The sequence below is a fragment of the Pezoporus occidentalis genome, unplaced genomic scaffold (genome assembly GCF_034315485.1).
Source record: "Pezoporus occidentalis ecotype Australia unplaced genomic scaffold, CSIRO_AGI_Poc_V1 ctg93, whole genome shotgun sequence".
In the NCBI taxonomy this organism is placed as follows: domain Eukaryota; kingdom Metazoa; phylum Chordata; class Aves; order Psittaciformes; family Psittacidae; genus Pezoporus; species Pezoporus occidentalis.
Genome location: NW_026916294.1, coordinates 4,366,233 through 4,379,640, shown reverse-complemented (window position 1 = coordinate 4,379,640; position 13,408 = coordinate 4,366,233). Strand labels below are relative to the sequence as shown.

General features: G+C 37.8%; 1 protein-coding gene across 9 annotated transcripts in view; it reads left to right on the top strand.

Moving 5' to 3' along the window:
• Positions 1–13,408, top strand: part of CDC42BPA (CDC42 binding protein kinase alpha) — a 180,000-nt gene that overhangs the window by 106,473 nt on the left and 60,119 nt on the right. For 8 of the 9 annotated variants that reach the window (XM_062605752.1, XM_062605753.1, XM_062605751.1 and 5 more), the window contains exons 11-16: positions 951–1,117; positions 1,580–1,702; positions 6,477–6,610; positions 8,226–8,468; positions 8,719–8,829; positions 12,755–13,002. In XM_062605752.1, the coding sequence (XP_062461736.1) occupies positions 951–1,117; positions 1,580–1,702; positions 6,477–6,610; positions 8,226–8,468; positions 8,719–8,829; positions 12,755–13,002 (1,026 nt within the window). The remainder of the gene's footprint in view (positions 1–950; positions 1,118–1,579; positions 1,703–6,476; positions 6,611–8,225; positions 8,469–8,718; positions 8,830–12,754; positions 13,003–13,408) is intronic. The other variant, XM_062605756.1, reaches the window with a different exon arrangement.

Here is a 13,408-nt window from a genome sequence, read left to right as displayed (position 1 = left end):
ATGCTGTTTGTCCAAAACAGTGAGCACTCTGCAGATAAAACTGACATGAATTTGAAGGGCAGTACCTGTGTTCAGAGGAGTTTTGTTGAGAAAGGTGGTTTTCAGACAATATATGAAGTTAACTGCATATGGCAAAGTTACCGCCAGATGTGTGGACTCAGAAAGGATTTAGCTTATTAAACTTTAAATATTGTTTTATTTCTAGTCCTTTGACACTCTTGTAAGCCTGGATGGGTATTTTGAAAAAAACAAAAGACTTCTATTTGATACTCAGTATTAAAGTGATATTTGTCATGTGCATCTCTACTGCTAAATTGAGCAGTACCAAGGAAATCCATGTATGTTTCTTGATCATTTGTGAGAGTAAATAAATAGGTAATGTTGACAACCATTGAAAAACCAGGCCTATGTTCCTGCAAACACATGTGCTTAATGCTGGTTATGTGCCGTGTCCTGGGGACTTCAAAAGCATTATTTTACATACATGCTAGTATGAGTATACTACATGAGTATCCACAGAGTCAGGGCCACAGCATTTCTGGTATGTATGTGCCCTGGTTGTCATATGATAACTTCACACCATTTGTTGTGATAGTTGTCATTAAAGTATTTGGGGGAACTTGAATATTTTAAAATAAACTGTTATTATAATCTTACTAACTATCTACATTGTTGCTCTTTGCTACCTGGCTGATGTAGACTGTCCATAGTGATCCTTTTTACTCGGGAGTTTCTGCACTTTTCTGTAACAAAAAAATGCATTGAGGAGATAATCATGCTAGGTAAAAAGGGATTAAAATGTTAATGTGTGCATACTAACAAAGTGGTATTTGACTGTATAATAAAGTACATGGTCATCAACAATTTAAACTATTTATTGGTTCATTTTAAAGAATTACTTTAAACACAACCTGTTGTAAAATCCAGTCCTGTTTCATTTTTCCCCCCAGTGTGCTTTCAGATCGCAGCTGTCTAAGACTGACAGCTGGACCACCCTCCATGGATCTTGATGCCAGCATTCAAAGAACTTTGGAGGATAGCTTAGCAACAGAAGCTTATGAGAGGAGAATAAGACGTCTAGAACAGGAAAAGCTTGAACTTAGTAGGAAACTGCAAGGTACAGTCATTAAAAAATCCATTCAATCACTTTTTTGACTTGCGGCTTTGTAAGGTACTTTGTATAACCTTTGTACGTTTATATTGTGGGAAAAAATAAATATACCTCCTGGAAAGCTTTCTAACACAAAAGAATTCTGTTTATTATTTCCATTGACAAATTAAACTTTTCTTACTGTTTATACCCAAAATATCCCATGTATGCAGCTTCTGATAACATGCTAACTTTGTTCACACCATGCCTTGGTTAGTCTGGCATAAAGATTTCATTCTTCAAACCTCTAAGAACTTAGTTTGTCGAGCTGACAAGTACTGAAAAAATGGCACTTAGCAGTTGGAAGTTATGAATTGTAGAATCCTCAATGGAGAGTCATTTGGCATGTCTTGATTTATTAATAATATATCTTTGAACCCCTCAGATTATCAGGCATGTAATTTGTACCCCACTTCCATCTTTTTCTAGAGTCAACCCAGACAGTCCAGGCTCTGCAGTACTCAACAGTGGATGGCCCAATAACAGCAAGCAAAGATCTAGAAATTAAAAGTTTGAAAGAAGAAATCGAAAAGTTGAAGAAACAGGTAACAGGTATGTTGTAAATATTAATGTAAAAATGTAACAGGAAACAATATTATAGCATGACTTTTTTTCTCCTAATGTAATACTCATTCTACTCTGCTTTCTAAGAGAGCCTCACAGTCTATTTTTACTTATTTTATCCTTCACTCTTCATTGGTAGCTCAACATTTTCTACAAATTCAACTTCATATTCAGTACTTGACTAATTCCAGTTGCAAGGGAGAAGGAAGATTTCAATGATTTGTGCTACTGTTACTAGTGGTAAAATTCCACAAGTTTTAAGTTGTGGTGTTGCTCATTTACATGGATGTGAATCAGGCTGTACCTTAGAATCTGTGAAACCATGACCAATTTCCATAGTAGTAGTTAGGTTTGGGTTTTTTTCCCCCCTCATTCCTCCTGCACTGTGTACTGCAAGAGTGTGCAGATACATGTCTACTAAACTGGAAGGAAGGTGTTGTTTCTTGCTTATGTGAGTAAACATGAGGAGTGAAGACTTCAGCCTACTAGTTTTAATAGTATTAAAACTATTTGATAGAAGGATGTTTTATTATGATTTAAGTATCAGTTGATTTTTTTCAGTATCTTATTTTCTGCTGAATTTTCCTTGAATGGGCCAAGTCTGGGAGATGTGATTGCAATTTTGATGATATTTTCTTTGAAACCACAGAGTTTTGTAGTGTGCTGTTAGTGACTGCATTGTAACTGGATGTGGAGTTAAAAGCTTGTTCAAGCTGCAGATGTGGTTTTCTGAGCATTATCTTGGAACAGTACTTTTAGAAAAGCTTGGGTTATCTGGGAGGTGGGCTGTGTGCATGAACTACAGTGATACTGGGTTTTTCAAGTGGCAGGGAGTAATGAAGGATGTTTTCCATGAGAGAGGACGCCAAGTCTGCAGTTCCATGAGCAGCAGAACTGACCAAACAAAACTCTGCCACTGAAGCGGGTCCTGCCCACATCTGCATGAACTCTCCTCTCACTGTGCATGCACCAGACTCTCTTTAATTCACTCGATTAAACAAGAAAAGAATATCTAGATAAAAAGAATTCAATCAACTTACGATCTGATAAATCAGCACAATGTGGACAGGAGAAGCATACAAGGAAAGGGAGATGGGTGGGAGAAGAGCCACCTCTCAGCTCTGCTGTTAGCGAGCTCTCATTTCTCACAAACCCGAACATTTATTTCATTTCAGTTTAATTCCTTTGCTTCTGAGAGCTCACAAAGATAACTAAAAATTTGGCTATCAACTATCTCAGTACTTTAAGATTGAAAAGTGTTTTTGAAATCCGTGCAGACAAAGAGCTCAGTTGCTTTAATTAATGTCATACTGCCTTTCTTTAGAACTCTCAAACTAGTCAAAAAGCAAAGATCTAGTTAGCCCAGTGTTCTATGTTTTTAAAGAGGTTACTGGAGACACTTAAGGGAAGATTCAGAGATACCTGATGTATTCAAGTCCGTCTTTTTCCAGCCTTACTGTCCCAGATCTTGGCAATACATGTTTTAAGAACTTCCAGAGGGAGAGCTTTTATTGCACCACCAGGTTGTATATAGCTAATAGTGAACGAATTTGCTATCTGTGTAGCTAATATCTTTATATCCTACTTTAAAGGTTTGCTACTAATAGTCAGTATTCCTGATGTGAAGCTCTGAATGAAGTTAAAGGGAATTGTCTCTTGTATTGATTCACAGCATAGGACTTCTGCTCTCCTGCTCCCTAATGGTTTCTTCAAAATAGGATCTTGAGAGCAGAGGTAGCTTGAAAGAGAGGAAGGTTGGAGGAAACTACAAAAAGGATTTGTTCTTGTTTATGTTTGTGAAAAGACTTCATTCAGTTCCTGGAAGTGTCAGGAATGCCAGCAGCAGCACCCACAGAAAGAATAACTTGAACTTAACTTCCAGACATTTTGGTTGGTGTGTTTAGACTCTGCCACTCCGTTATGGGGGAGAAACATGCTATGTATGAACTGCAGACTGCAGCATGTAGATTATACGTTGTTAAAATTGTGTAGTCTGAAAGTCTGTTATAAATGTACAGTTGGACAGCTGCTCTGGCATGATGCGGCAGTTTTGTGTTGTACAATAAGCAGTAGTTTTGGATCTGAACAGGGCTTAACTAGCTCAGGGAGGATCCCTCTGGTTTGAGTGATGCCATGTTGGCACTATGTCAGCACAAAGGTTTCTGTGAAGTTTCTCTCCAGCCATATGTCCTTCCACTTGCTGCTGTAAGGAGGAAAAAGACAACAGGATCGGAAACCCCTGATCTGCAGCAGTCCTTGGCTCTGGTTTTGGCTCCTTGAGACCACTGAACAGCAACATTTACAAGACCAGCTTTTGGGTGGGACCAGCCGTTCATAGAAAAGCATCAGGATCAGCTTTAAATTATTTTTTATTCTTGACTGTTGAGCTGCAGCTTAGAGTTTGGTTCATTGCTGAATGTATTGTTCCCTTCCTTTGGTAATGGAAGGGGGAAAAAAAGTGTGGTAACATTCCCCAGTACACCCAATACCTCTTTCCAAATTTAAAGCTGTCAGTGTCTGGTGAAGGTGGTTAATATTGAGAAGGTTTTTTGTTAACTGTCCACTAAGAATTTTCTGCTTCACGCTACATATACATTTGTATATTTATTGCTAGATACAATATGTGCTTTTAGTTTGGGGTTGGAAACAAATAATGTGGTCAAATGAGGAAGATGTAAAGTTGTCTTATCCATCCCCAGTCACTGCAGAACTTAGATCTTTCCAAGTATATACTGAATGCCTTGTGTGGTCCAGACAATACAGGCACTAGTTAGAAGACTCTCAATTTGTGCCTTGAGTTGTAGGCAAAATTTATCAAATTGGCAAAGAGACTGTTCTGATTTGCTTGCTTTTATGGGGTTTTGTTTTTGTGAGATAGATTTTGGAACTCAAGTAATGACAGAATACAGGCACAAACCAAATGAGGGTCATGTCTGAATGCTTCCAAATTTAAGGGAGCTAGCTCCAAGTTTTCTGGGTGGCTTTTAGAATAACCTGAATTTCCAAATCTGGATGTGATGAACTTTAAGAAGGTTCAGGTCAGGTGCACAGCTGAATTTTATGCTTTGGGCTCATCTCTTGGACAATTAAATGTAATGCAATAACATCCTACAGTGAGTGTTTGCATATATTAGCTAAAATGTTAGCAGTAACTAGGGTGATGAGATGGAAAATTACTGTTTACTACACATACGTCACAATTAGCTTGTGGTTATATTCTTTAACCTGTTTTACTGCCTCTTCTGGAGCTGTAAGAGTAAACACCTGCTTAAAAAGGTAATAAAAAATGAACACGAAATCCTGTCAAATTCTGGAGTGTCACCAGGGGGACCTTAGAAAAATACATTTTTCTTGCCTATCTGGTTTTCCAGGAAATGACAAGCTCCCATCTGCTTTCAATTTCTGAGGTCAAAGTTGTAATTTTTGTTCGCTAAGTTACATAGGAGAAAACTTTGAGGAATCTTTAATATTGCCAAATATGTAAAGGGCAGCGATGGAAGAAGAAAACAGAGCAGTGGAACAAAGTAGTTCATGCACGGAGATTTATCTTGGCTCAGCAGAGCCATATATAAACTTTCTTTTTGCTAGTGACTTCAGAGTAGGCTACATAAGAAAGGGTGTTAATAATTTCTGACTTTGAGCTATGTCTCTTATTTAAATGCATTCTTTTAAGTTTTTAAACAAGAGTCAATGAATTAAAACAATAGTGAATATTTGTCTGGGTATAAGCTAATGGTATTCGTTTTCTTATAAAATTCTTGTGTTTCAGAAATTACAGCTCTTCAAAATGTCTGTGGTTTTATATTTGATTTCTCCAGGAGCCAGTCTCTTTGGGTTGCGTTTATGAAAATGTAGTAAAAGAATATAGAAGAGTATAGGTGGGTTCCTGTTCTGGGGCTAAAACCACATGGTCTGAAGACCTGCCACAACTAAAATCAAAGGCAAAATGTCTGGTGTTTTCACAGACCTTGGAATTAACCCACCTGCATTTATATCTTGCTCTAAATTCCTGTTTTTCAGTGAAGGACTAGGAGAGGAAAAAACACACCCACTAGCTAGAAACTTTCAGTTGCCATATTTTTGCCATTTCAGCCTTCCATGTTGTAGCGTTTCAGTGCATTTATATGATGTTATGTTGCTGTGGTGTAGAAATGTACTGTCATGTAACTGGCACTTGGTGATAGTTGTAATAGCTTGCCTGTATTTATAGATGTAATAAAGCAGATGACATAAACACAACTATTTGTCATACTAGAAATAAGTAAAATCATCTGAAGTTCATTTTAAGTGTATTGACAGGAGAACACTTGCCAGCTCTTGAGTGACCCATTATTTTTACTGTTTCTTTCTGGGAGAATGAGGGGGGAGGAGGGAGACTGTTTATAATTACAGTGTAATAAAAGATGCATTATATATTACATCACAGTGCATAAAAGTCAAATGTATAGGTCATGTTAAAGCATGCATTACAGAATTATGTATAGTGCATGATTTTTATAAAGTGAAAAGACAAATTGTTATCATTTTCTGTGTTGTTTTGCAGCAAGTTATCGCTTTTTATTCTGTTACAGTAAAAACAGATAATGGCAGTTGAAACAACCTACTCCCTATTCTAAACCAGATAAGAACTACGTTCTTTTGTGGTTAAATGGAAGCCAGAACAAATAGTGAAGGGGACTTCAAGGAGCTAGACTGTGGTATTCTAGAATAATGATTCATTTTTTTTTCCTTAAGATATTTAGATGTCTGCTGCTTTTTCTAGATTCTGGTCAGCTAGAGCAGCAGCTAGAAGAGGCCAGCACTGCAAGGCGGGAGTTGGATGATGCTTCCAGACAAATAAAGGCTTTTGAGAAACAGGTCAGAACGCTGAAGCAAGAGAGAGAAGATCTTAATAAGGTAAAAGCAATTTGTCAGCAACTCTTGTAAACCCTGAAGACTATTTTATTTTTGTTCATTTTGCTTGAAATAATGTTCAGCAGTAAAATTAATGAGCAGATAACAAATGTGTAGCGTGACCTACTTTGCTTTCTGCCTTTATTTTGAAGACAAGGACGTTATTTAACATGTTGTGCATATGACTGCTGGGTGGTCCTAGGTGGCTGCTTCCAAATAGTGAACAACTCCATGGTCTAAACTGCTTGGTGCTTGCAAAGGTTTTACAGCTTCAGCTTAAGGTGATAACTATAGTAGTTTGCAGAACTTATTGGAGATGACTGATACAATCTGAAGTATGGGCAAGACTGTAGGAGGGAAAAAAATGTCAAGAATATGGTATTAAGGCTGTGTCACAGAAGTGTTTCTGGAAGAGAGATGTGAAAAATTGCCCAAACCTTAAGATTGAAAAGTAATTTGAAATAGCTACAGTTAAAGAATACTGGGTTTTGTTTCTTCTTTTATGTCTCCTTGTTTTCTTACTTACAACACTGTCTTTCATGGCTTGTTTTTATATTCATAGTTAAATCAACCTGTAATCAGGTGTGAAATACACTAGCCTTTTTCTCATCATTATTATATTGGCCCAGTATTTTGGAGTTCACACTCAATATTGATGTGGCAGCTGTATTTAACACTTTCTTTTAACCCTTAAGGCTCTTATAACCTTGAAAGCTGCCAGTTTCTTGAAGAAAGACCATCTCTCTTCTAAAACATGTAGCGATTAGGACCTGTTTTAACAACCTTAGAAAATGCTTTTAAATTTGTACAGATGACAACAGAGCCAAATATTAATAATTCTTCCTGCTGCTCTTTTCATCCTCAGACTGTCTTTTCCTTGCTTCTCTGTTCTGGTCCGGTTTGGCTGAACCTCATTAAGCCATTTAAGCTGTTGTAGTCCTTCATTTGTAGTGTAGTAGCACAGATCTAGGTCACAGCAAGCTTTGTGAATGTACTGTGCTGTAGAGTTATCACAGCACTAGCACTGTTAATTCGTGTGAGACCTTTTAAAAGGATGATTGTCGTATGTTGCTGTTAATCACTAGTGGTTTGTTGCCAAGCTTTCTGTAGCATTTGATACTAAGGTACAGTGTGTGAAAATCGTACTCACCATTGCAGGTCAGTTTTCAAAAGCTTCTGAAGTAGAAATTTTCATAGAGCAGACTTTGCCATTCAGTTAATGCAAAAACTTTGTTTAATCATTTAGCAGCTATGATAAGTACTATTTTTATTTAAGTTGCTCTTGAAAAACTATGCTAATAATATTTTTTTAATTAAGGAAGCAAGGTATTTTTATATTTTAATGCAGATGCTTGAAAGCCTTTGTGTTTAACCTGTAATAATGGAGTACATTCCTACTCGGTTTACATTTATGCTGTTTTACTAACTTTAATAGAGTAAATCCTGGCGTTTTTCTTTATGTGTAGAGGCATATAATCTGTGTCATTGATGCATTCATGAAAAGACATGAATATGTAGTTTCTATTCACTCCGGAGAAAGTGTTAGATGCGCATCCAGACACAGAGTTGGCCTTGCAGCTTTCTAGGTTTGTTACTTCATTCTTTTCTTAAACTGTAGGAACTGGCAGAGTCTAGTGACAGATTAAAATCCCAAGCCAAAGAGCTGAAAGATGCACACAGCCAGCGGAAATTGGCAATGCAGGAGTTCTCAGAGATGAACGAGCGGCTGACAGACTTACACTCCCAAAAACAAAAGCTTGCCCGCCAGCTCCGAGATAAGGAGGAAGAAATGGAAGTGGTGATGCAAAAAGTAGAAAGTTTAAGGCAAGAGTTACGCAGAACAGAGAGACTTAAAAAAGAAGTAAGTGGTGAGAAGTCTGTTTAGAATCTATGAAATAGTAGCTATATGTAAGGTTTTCTGGCAAAATAATTTCTATGTTAACTGTAAGTCTTTAATTCTTTGTTTCAAACAGTACAGATTTTGTTTGCTAAGAATTTAAAGTCTTCAGTTTAGTGCTGAAGATTTACCTCTTATATTGCATACCATCAATAGAATTTTTCTTGGGGAAAAAAAAGAATCCTACCTATTAAAAACTTATGTACTTTTGTAGCTGGAAGTCCAAGCTGAAGCTGCAGCTGCTGAGGCATCCAAAGACAGGAAATTGCGAGAGAGAAGTGAACAGTACTCTAAACAGTTGGAAAGCGAAGTAGAAGGGCTAAAGGTTAGTCTATTTTGATATTAACACCTGCAAAGTTACTAGTCAAGTAGGACTTGGATCTGTCTGATTGCTTTCAGATGTAGGACAAAAGGGTGTTGTCAGTCTGTGTCTCCAGTTGATGCTGAATATTAGTGCAAGCATGCATGGCATTATTGTCCAGAAAAATGAACATTTGCCTAATGTACTTTTCAGGCCAGAGTGTTCACTGCTCACTGAACTACTTCTTAATATGTGATGATTTCTTACCCGTTTGCTCCCATTATTACTTTGTTTAACTTTACCTGGCAAAACCATTTGTTTGGGGGGTTTTGTTTAGGGTTTTTTTCATGAAGGATGGTTGGGTATTTGAAGATAAACCTGCAACTTAGGCAGGTTTCTGTATAGGTTTTTTGGTGTACTGTGTTGTTCCTCAGTGTGTCAGTCAAAAGAAAGATGGTGTTTCCTCCGCAATAGCTGTCATATGATGTAACTGTAAAGGAGAAGTTTTAGTGTATTCTGCCTCTCAGCCAGGAGTTGAGATGTTTTTGCACAAGAACAGCATTGAGCATGAAGGCATTATATGGATGAGATTGCTTACATGTGTAATGTGTTTTTTAGGAGCAGAAATTTAAGTAAGCCAAGAATGTAAACTGTTATTCTATGATGTAGCATTTTATATGGTGCTTTGAAGAAATAGACTTTCTCAGAAATTGAATAAGAAAGTTTTTAGTTTTCACATCAGGGTTATTGTTCGTTTACAGCAAGATCATTGCAGTGTTCGTTCACCAGGAGAATTCTACACTTCCTTTGCAAAATGTCAGGTTAGGCCTATTCTGGCATTAATTTACATGAATAAACATGTTTCTTTAATTAGAATTCCGTGGGCCAGTTGTCAACATTGAGTCAGTACACAGAGAATTTGGGGGTTATTTTGCATTCTTTTATTTTGCCTTCCTTTGTTAAATGAAAATAAGGAAATCCATTCACTATGAAGTCTGGATTTATAAAGTTTTTACTGCTGTGAATTCAGATGGTTATCTGAAAATTAAGATGTATTTCACCTCCTTTCATGAATTTTCGCCATCAATGAAGAGTTTATATGACAGTTGAAGGCGAGAAGAATGTATTGGAGATCTGTTGATAATAAATGATATGCTGATTTATAACACCAGGCCAAGTTTATCAGAAGAGGAAAGGGGACTTGTAGCTTTCTTAGTCATAATTTGTAATTCAGTGAACACAGTTTGGATCATGTGAGGTTGTTGTCCATAGTTAAGTTCAGAAGCCTGTCATAGAGAAAGGTCAATATGTAATGTAAAAAGGGAAGCTTCTCTAAATGAGAATAGAAAAGCCCATAAATGATGGCAGATCAAGTGTAAACAGGATGTTGATGGCTAAATAAAGAGAATTTAGCCAATACTTAACAAAAGATGTTCAGAGTGATTGTGGGAAGTTCTTTAAATAAAAACCAAAAAGCCACCTTAAGAAACTCATGGGGCTGCTTGTTGGCAGGGATGAAAAGGAAATCTCTGAGTTGATAGAGGTGTGGCAGAAACACTCAGTGAGTTTTTGGTGTGACCAACTTTACTGCTGAAGCAGGGGAGATTGCCACAAAGAATGTGTGCTCTGCAGCAGGTTGGTCAGATGAGCTGGGTTGCTCTGAGCCAGATGTGCAGGAAGCGGTAGAGCTGGCAGATGTGAAGTTACCCCCGGACCAGTGGCCTCACCAAGGGGGTTCTGGAGGAACTCAGGTGAGAAGTAAGAGAACTATTGACCAGGACATGCACCCTCTTATATTGGCCCACTGTGCGACTGTAACCCTTATCCAGAAGGTCCTGGAAACTGCGGAAGAGTGGGTGCAACTTAGGAAAGGGGTAGAGGCTGTAGTCAGCAATAAGGTCAGTGAGCTCATGGATGAAGCAGAGCCTGCTGAGAAGGCAGCGCGCCTCCCATCTAGCCAAATCCTGCAAACAACACTGACCTGCTGGGGTTCTGTGAAGTTGTCAGTAAGTGCGTGGACAAAGGGGAGCTAGTGTGTGTCATGTATTTGGATATACAAAACAAAGGCTCAGTAGGAGTCAGCATTGTGACCTGGCAGCCAAGAGGGCAAACTGCATCCTGGGGTGCATTCAACAGCATCTAAATTACCTGTGTACCAGGCAATACATTATGTCTCTCTTGCATCATTTGTCCACTTGAAACAGGCATGTGTGGAAACACCTATTTGGAATTTAGGCTTACATCAATTCAAAATGTGTACTCTGTTTATTCTGTTACTCTAGCTCTGTATAAGGCATTGCATAACACCATCCAGCTTTCAGTTCTTCTGCACCATCTGTCTTACTGTCTTAGTATTACCTTTTCATTGTGCAAAAAAAATGTGAACCACCACCAAAACATTTTACATACCTGATAGATGATGTTGCGCAGCCTAAACTTATGTGCTGCATTGCCATATATGAGTAGGCAATTCAGTATGTTGGGCAGTAACAAACAAGTTCAGTAGTTAACTGCCTATGCATGAAAGAAAGTTTCTGTATCATCTTTTTTTTCTTTTATTTTCTTTCGTGTGTATAAATTATATTTTTTTTTAATTCTTTCTTTCTCCAAACCATCTCCTGTTAGGGTGGCATCTTCTTTCTCCAATTCAACATTGTGCATGCCAAGGACAGGATTTTACTCTTGGATCAAAACAGATGGTTGTTTTGATGAGTTACAGAAAACGATGTGGTAGCAGCACAATCTGGCTCATACATTTAGGGGGTTCTTCGGTGTTCTGCTGATACTAAGAGCAAGGCCCAGCTTTCTCCTAGGAACTCAGCTCATCTGAATGTTCCACAATGACATTTAGCTCTTAAAGTCTATTCATACATCAAGAAAAGGAAATTGGTACCCAAAGCCATGTTTAATTAAGGGTGACTGAAAGGTTTTTAATATCTCATGGTACGACTGGAGGTATAATTAACAAAGTATCTTCAATCCTCCCAAAGTTGTGAGTCAGTCACTGTAAGGAAGGAGGTTTTCCAGTTACCTGCACTATCTCAAGGCACAGTGTTTGTATTAAGTAATTTCCTTTCCTTAGACTAGCTTTAATTACAGATTTAAATAATAGAAAAAAATCCAAACCAAGTTATACATGTGTTTACATACAAAAGTATTTCCATACTTGGATTTCAGTGCATGTCATGCCACTATCTCATTTTGAACCTGATCTTGCTCCTCCTCTATGTTATGGCAGGACATTGAGTTTAGTGAGTGCAGCATTTGGTGCAAATGTGTATGTATCCTGAAGCAATGTGTAAAGACTATTGACATGCCAGAAGACCTCACTAAGAGAGCTATGCAGCTGCGAGAAGTGAAGTAATTACTCTTATTGTTTAAAGCTTGTTTTTCCTATTAATCCACTCTGATGTAAATGATCAGTTTAAGTAAAATAGGTCAGGTTTCCCTCCTGACCTATTCAATCCTTATAGTGTTTCTGTAGCTAGATTTTAGCCTTCAGTTAAGACTCTGCTTGTCTTAGTATAGCTCTTCCACTACTTATCTGTGCTTTAAAATATGCTGTCTGTATATCATAGTCCTTATTCTGCATTCCTCAAAGTCACGTGAACTTGTTGCTATCAGTGGTGTGAGTGGGAACATTAAAGTCCTCCAATTCTGTGGTCACTTTCTGACTGCATGTAAAGGGGGGTCAGAATGGGGCCAGAGATATTTAAAGAGATGATCAAATTTTCAGTGGATTGAAATCTATTACTCTATTTAAATCACAAACTGATAAAGAGTACAGTTCAGATTTAGGCTGTAACAAATTTTCAAGAACATTGGGATAGGTGTGTTTAACTCAGATCTGTAATGGGATATTTTCTAAACATATGCTTAGGAATATTGAGTTGTTATTGAGCTTCATTTTCTGCATCCTTGAGTACTAATTTAGGGCTGTTTATTTTAGCAAAAACAGGTTGGTCGCTCACCTGGAGTAAGCAGTATAGAACACCAGCAAGAGATCACTAAATTAAAGGCAGACCTGGAGAAGAAAAGTGTTTTCTATGAAGAGGAACTATCTAAACGGGAAATCATGCATGCTAATGAAATAAAAAGCCTGAAGAAAGAACTGCGGGATGCAGAGAGCCAGCAGCTTGCCCTCAAGAAGGAGATAATGATTTTGAAAGACAAGTTAGAGAAAACCAGAAGAGAAAAGTGAGTATTGCATAGAATTTACCTTTAAGCTGAAAATATCTTTTGAAGACTCCTGCTGTGTTTCCAAACACACTGTCACTTCCTTCACTGTAATACAGGCAGGTGCATTTTGGCTGAGCCAGGGTTGAAAACAGTCACCTTTTAAAAACAAAGTACCACCAAAAAATGTACATCCCTGGCCTGAAACAGTTAATTTTGCAGAATTTGTGCCCTAGCTGACCATCCAAGGTATGTAACTTGAGTTGCAGACTTTGGGGTAGGTTAACCCCTGGAGCTTATGTTGCAGTTTAAAAGAGTTTTTTGACATTTTTCTTCTGTTTCATCTTTTGATGCAAAATGGTGTTAGAGATCAACTGTTGCTTACATTTCTGCCAGCACAGGGACAGCCACTTAATGCGGACTAAGG